A 6,934-nucleotide genomic window follows, 5' to 3' on the forward strand; every position below is an offset into this window, starting at 1 on the left:
GTCGCAATACAATGAAGAAGAATTTGTAAAATACTATTTCAAAGTGATTAACATGCAATTGATTCTTGGAGAAATTAACTTCCACCAAGTGAGTTAAGTTGAAGATGCAATCAGGTATGTGGCCAGTGAGTTTGTTGTTTGACAAGTCAAGTACTTGGAGATCATATAAACATATGGAAGCAAGTATTTCTCCAGTGATACTATTATTGCTGTTTGAGAAGTACGTCATGCTGCACTGGATGGCTTCTATGTTTAAAGGTTGAAATTTTCAAATAGAAACAATGATACATTGTAGCTCATCCAACACTGACACCACCACCACTACTACTGCTACCACCACCACCACCACCACCGCCACCAAACTGGACCATGCCAATGCATAACAAAAATACAAAAAGAATGCACTAAATAAAATACATGAAGCTTCACACACGTCTGGACATCCTTAAGTAGATACCGTGACCATTTTAGGCACATCTACTGGGAAATTATCGATCTCATCCATCCATGGGTTCTTCTCCTTAGCAGGATTAATGGTCCGGAGGGCACGCCAAACTGCACTGTTACACTTGAACCCGGACCCAAAAGCAATCTGCCACAAACGGTCACCCCTTCGGACCCTGCCCTTGGCTTCAGTATAGGCCAACTCATACCACAAGGATGAGCTAGAAGTGTTACCAAACCTATAGAGGGTCATTCTAGAGGGCTCCATATGCCACTCACTTAGGTCCAAGTTCTTCTCTAGCTCATCTAGGACAGCCCTACCACCAGCATGAATACAAATGTGCTCAAATGCCAGCTTGAAGTCTGGTATGTAAGGCTTCAAAGTCTTCATCTTGAACAGTTTCCTAGCAATCAATGTGGCCAAGAAGAGTAACTGTTCTGACATAGGTAGGACCAATGGACCCAGTGTGGTGATGTTGGTCTTGAGTGCATCACCAGCGACAGCCATCAAGTCCTTGGACAAGGCCACGCCAATCTTTCCTTGGTCATCTTCGCGTTGGAACACGCAGTTGTAGCACCGGTCATCAGCACCCTTGTGGGTGCGGACCGTATGGACCAACTGGTACTTGGACCGGCGGCGGTCGGACCGGTGGTTCGAGAAGAGGATCGCAGCACCACCCATTCGGAAGATACAGTTGGAGACCAACATTGAGCGTTCATTGCCAAAGTACCAGTTGAGGGTGATGTTCTCCATGCTGACAACCATGGCATAGGTGTTGGGGTGGACCTGGAAATGATTCAAAGTGGATATTAGTAAGGGTTCATGTGTAACTTTGACTTTCAAACCTTTGAGGGTGATCTTTTGACACACTTTGACTTTCAAATGGTTTGCCCCCCCCCCCCTTCCCTCTTTATCTCTCACTCTCTAAAAAGGATCTTATCTCGTGACTAGGGTTGGGCAATGGGCCAGGCCAACCTGACCCACCATGGGCCATGTTTGTGTCAAGGTTTTAGGCCTTCACCGGTTAGCTACCGTGCCAAAACCTGATCCGTTATATACTTGAGCCAGGTTGGGGTCATTCCACGGGCTACAGTACCGCCACTTTGGGCCTGAGCTACCTAATTAATTTTTTAATAGCTGGTTGCAAAATAACTTGGTAACTATTATTACTGAGTTAGTATCCCTCCGTGACATGGGGTTTCAAGATATCTAGTAGGGATCTCCCTAACCCCATCTTTCCTTTCAAAAAAACAACTTGGTAACTATTATTATTTACCTAATTAGTTGTATTGATTATACAAAAATAGAAAGATAATTAAATAAGTGCATTAATCTTTCATTTAATTCATTGCTTTTGGTATTATAAGAATTAATTTGTGAACTTCATTAAAAGATACCTACAAATGAGTCTCAGCCGGCTTGGATCGATCTGCTAAACATTGCCCCATTGGGCCACTGAATCGGGTCATGGGCTACTTTTCAAACTTGAGCCCGTTAAGAACCAAGCCAAAACCCAGCTCATCTATTAATGGGCCGGCCATCCCCAGGCCAGGCTGGACTTAAAACCCGATGGGCCAAGCTCTAAAAGGGCCCGATGTCCATCCCTACTTGTGAGTTATGACATATAATGCTGTAGGATGCTAGCCATCCAAGTGATGCATATGGACTGATAAGATTAGTTCACATTCAAGGTGAGGTAGACTAATAATAGGTATCTGTTGTACGATTATGATCTACATAGCATGAATCCTATCATATGTCGTATGATGAACCAACTTTTTTGTGAAATTATCACCCAACACCTCAATGACGCAACTCAGGTTTAGGGCTGTAAATGGACCAGGTACTTGACCTGATCCAAACCCGAATTCTCAGGTATGGGCATGACAAATGCTGATCCAAATAATATTTGGGTCGACCCACCCCACCTGAGCAATATGTGGGCCAGGTTTGAATCTTGACTTTTGTTAGGTACCCCACCCAACCCAGCTTTTTTGTCGGATACCCGATCCAGCTTGAGTATTTTATATGTAATTTTACTAAGTTTTCTTTTCTGAAATTATATAGGTTTGAGTTTGGTATTCTATGTTCGTGACCCGACCAAACCAGAACCCGATCATTAATTATACGTGGGTCCGAGTCGACCCTAACCTGACTTGTTGACAACCCTACTCAGGTAAATCGTCAATTGTATACTTAAATTACTCAACTGCCCTTATTGCTTAGTAAATTAGGCAAAACCCCAAGTTTCTAAAGAATCCAAACTACAGGTTAAAAGTGATATTTTATATGGATATTAAGTCTTATCCATGAAGCTAAATTCAGGCCCATATTTGATATATAGTTCAATGAAGTTTGGTCACAAACTACCATTTCTAAAAGTGTGGATTCTTTTTGAATTATCAGGCAAAAGAAAAAGAAATGACAGAAATTAAAGGCTGCAATTTACAGCCCTTTTTATATATTTGAAATACCTTTGGAAAACCAAAGGACGATCCTCAGTTTGTTGCATGCCCCCCCCAAAAAAAATTATACGGTAACCTACGGTACAACCCCAAACGTCAAGTTCCATTATGGCAATGCTGCCAGCTATCCAAAAAAAGGCCTTTAAAACTACACAAAAGGGCTCTTTGAAGCTAACAAGGTAATCACATCAGTGAAATTTATGAGGTGGCAGCAAAAGACTGAAGGACTTAATCTTGAAACTCACCCATTCGTCAGATCACTCAGTAAATGGGTTCCGATTTTTTTAATAAAAACATCAGGGCTGGACACCATATTGTCGCTCTGCTGAAGGTAATTGCACGTTTCATTTATAACATCTTGCTGGATTAAAGGGATTCTCTTCTGGCAAGAGGGGATTCTTAATAAATTTGGTTGTCGTAACGCATAAGGCTCACATGGGGCCTTGATTGTGGTTTGTGACCATATTGTATTTTTTTATATATGAGAACCAGGTCATGCTGACCATGACAACCGTACTCAGACTTAATAAAGATATCAAGGCTATCTGCTAAACCAAGACCAAGTCAACTTGAGCCCACCAACTTGGTCAGCTCTAAATCTTGTTTCTTGGTTGTGAGTAGGTGCAGGCAATGGGTTTGCCCAGCCCGTATTTTGGGTTGGACATGGTCTAGCCACGTTTGGACGAGCCGGGACTAGGACAAGATTCGACAATTTGACCCAAGTTGGGCTGCTTGCCGTGAGAAGAGACGATGCGCAAATGGTCGAGCCAGGCTGGAACAGGTCAGGAATATTATCGGGTGGACCTGTCCAGCTTGTTGACATACTAGTTATATTGTAAACTTCATAAAAAGATGGTGTGTTTGTATATGCAGCAATGACACAATCAATCACTTTTTCAAGTCATTTTTATGAAGCTGAGCTCTGCTGCTGATGACCATCCATCTTGGCTTATGCTTTCTCCGGTCCCACACACCGTCCTCTATCCCTGCCTTGCCCCGTTCCACCCTGTCCTCGATCGATCCTGACCAAGGAAATAGAGCCCCACCCTGTTTGGATAAGAGATGGAAGACACAAAACCGTGCAAGAATGGAGGTGGGGATGGAAAGTAGGATTTTGAAAGGGAGGAAGGGTGGAGACCTTGTCCCTCGTCACCGCCCCGGTCTACTGCCATCCCTAAAACAACTATCACCCTTAGCTAGGAAGGCAGAGGCCTTGTGAGCTTCTGTCAATCTTTTTTTATGGGCCAGGGTCAATTCAATCTATGGATGAAGGGCCAAACCACACCAAGTTACAGGCTATTATGTCACGAGAACAGCGCTAAAAGGACAGAAAACACGCCATTTTTGTGCAATCTTCTATTAAAAACAACACACGATGGGACACGACACGAGGTAAGTGGAGCATCCATGTGACATAAATCATAGACCATGATCTAGGTTGGTCATAGATAGAACACGGATCCCATCTTTTGGATTATGATGGGTTCCATCGTATATTCAATCTTAGCCATCCAGCAGAACCATCTAGCCGTTCTTCTATTGGATTAGGCTACCAAATTAAAGACTGTATGGCTAAGATTTGATGTAGGATGAAATCCATCCTATTTCAATCGATGGGATCCGTGTTTTCATAGACAAAGTAATCCTACCGAACAAACCCTAGTTGCCCCAGCCGTTGACCGATGATTTAGGCCAGTCGATTCACAAAAGCGAGCTCATTGAATAAAGAGAAAAAGGAAGGGAGTCAACGGTCGAGGGGAAAACTACCTGAAGGAGCTGCTTGGCTAGGTCGACGGAGATGAGCCCGGCGCTGCAGCCCATGCCGCCGAGGTTGTAGCTCCGGACGTTGCCCCTGAGCTTGTAGTGGTTGACCAGCACGGCCGAGAGAGAGGGGGTCGGGTTGAAGAGGCTGCAGTTGACTATGAGTATCCCGATATCCTTTGGCTTGACCCCGGTCTTGGCGAGGAGCTGGTCAACGGCGTCGAACATGACGGTCTCGGCCTCCTTCCGGGCCTCGGCCATGCACGGGTTGGGGGGGACACTAAGGACCGCGGGCGGGAAGTAGGTGTCCTGACCGAGACCGGACCGCTGGAGGATCTTGCGCTGGAACTCGAGGTTTTGATCGGAGAAGGTCCCGGCGAGCCTGGACCTGGTCATGAAGATCTCGCGGGTGCACTTGCGCTCGGGCTCGGGCTTGAAGCAGGCGAAATCGAGGAGGTAGACCGGGCGTGGGCGGGTGGCGAGGTGGACGGCGAGGAGGACGACGAGGAGGGAGGCGAAGGCGAAGAGGGAGAGGAGGTTGTAGCGGAGGTGGGCCCACAGGGAGAGGAGGTCGGAGGGGGACAAGGAGGAGAGGTGGGCGGAGAGGACGGCGACCAGAGGGACAGCGAGGAGGTACAGGGCATTGGAGACCAGGTAGTGGTAGCCGAGCTTCACGTACTTCAATCGGACGGTCTGCCGGTAGTCCGGGGTGTTCCTAGACGCGGCTTCGCCGTCCATCGTAGAGAGAGAAAGACAAGGGTCCTAGAGAGAGAATGAGAGTAATGGCTTGATGGGGGATAGGGGGAGGAGGGAATGGGGGGATTTAAGGAGGATGGATGGAGTTGGAGTTGGAGTTGGGGTTGGGGTGGAAGGATGAAGGAGGAAGTAGGGAGGATACAACTACCCAACAACCCTTTTCACTGCGATGCTGGGGTTGCATTCAATACAGAAGGTTAGAGACAGAGAGAGAGAGAGGTTGTTGATTGGTGACCCTTATCTGCTCTCGGCTACTGAGTGGGTTTGTCCATGAGTCCGATGTTGGACCCGGACCGTACCCATTTGGGGCATTGGATTGGAGATGAGTAACGATATCAACGGATTGGGTTTGTACTGAGTATCCGATCCAACCTAAACTCGAATTCCCGACATAAAAAGTATCTCCATGAACAATATTGGGTCAACCCGAGCAATATGTGAGCTAGATTTGGCTTATGATTTTTGCCGACATGCTGAGTACCCGGACCCAACCCTCAGGATTTATGTATTTTAAGTAAAAGTAAAATTCTGAAATTATAGGGATTCAGGTTAAAGATTTCAATTTCATAACTCCACAAAATCCAAACCTGACACTTTTATCTTCTTCTTTTTTATGACAAGGAATCTTCGCCGAAGTGAGGAAAATAGCTATGACTGAAATTGCATTGATCCAATATATCCCTAAAAGCTATGGACACACCCGTGCGCCAGCAGGGTTTGGTCTGGTGCCTTGATCTCAGCACCCTCATAATCACCCTGCTAGCCACACCGGCGACCCCACGGTAGTGACACTTTTATCTTCTGTTGCTAGGTTTTGAGTAATGAGTAATCAATGTTAGTAGCATCGATCCAAATTGGCTGCTTAATGAAACAATATAGGGGCTAAGTCGATTATTATAAAAAAAAATCGGCTGATTTTTTTGGCAAGATTGGCCCAAATCAGGCGGCTTCTGCTTGAACGGATTCATTTTCATGTTTCTAGAAAAAAAAATATTTTCAAGAAGTTAAATACAGCTAATCTTCAAAATAACGCAATTAAAAAAATAATCCAATTCGATTCGTTTCAGACAAATTTTATCATTTAAAAAAAATGATTTACTTAGTGAACTGGTTTTGACAATATGGGTAATCACGTTTGAAACGAAAAATATGCTAGAGTGAAATTTTGCATTAGATTTTCATTTTTATTTTCTTGCAATTTCATTAACAATTAATTTTAAAAATTATAAGCATAAAATCATCAAAATTAAAATTATCTAAAAGTAAAAGGAATATTTCTTGGGTTTTCCCAAATAAATCACGATGTATTCATTGATGGGATGGTATTAAAAAATTTTATATTTTAAATGTTTTGTGTGGCCGATAAAATATTGTTTTTTTATGTTTTGTAGTAATACAAAATTTGCGTGATTTGGCAACCTCACCATCCACAATGTACACTTTGTGGAGACGATGGAACGGACGGCATGGTTGGTTTTCTCATAACTCGGTATCGGATCGTCCCTTT

The 6,934-nt window shown here is 44.3% G+C and overlaps 1 protein-coding gene across 1 annotated transcript; it reads right to left on the reverse strand.

Moving 5' to 3' along the window:
* Window positions 1-228: 228 nt before the first annotated feature.
* LOC149829219 (3-ketoacyl-CoA synthase 11-like) lies at window positions 229-5,647 on the reverse strand. Its single transcript, XM_090017978.1, has 2 exons — window positions 4,678-5,647; window positions 229-1,231 (listed from the first exon to the last, which is right to left on the reverse strand). Exons 1-2 carry the CDS (start codon window positions 5,407-5,409, stop codon window positions 446-448), a joined length of 1,518 nt encoding a protein of 505 aa, XP_089874104.1. The 5' UTR covers window positions 5,410-5,647; the 3' UTR covers window positions 229-445.
* Between the last annotated feature and the right edge of the window lie 1,287 nt (window positions 5,648-6,934).

Source organism: Nuphar pumila, chromosome 9, assembly GCF_984573655.1.
Source record: "Nuphar pumila chromosome 9, dmNupPumi1.hap1.1, whole genome shotgun sequence".
Lineage (NCBI taxonomy): Eukaryota > Viridiplantae > Streptophyta > Magnoliopsida > Nymphaeales > Nymphaeaceae > Nuphar > Nuphar pumila.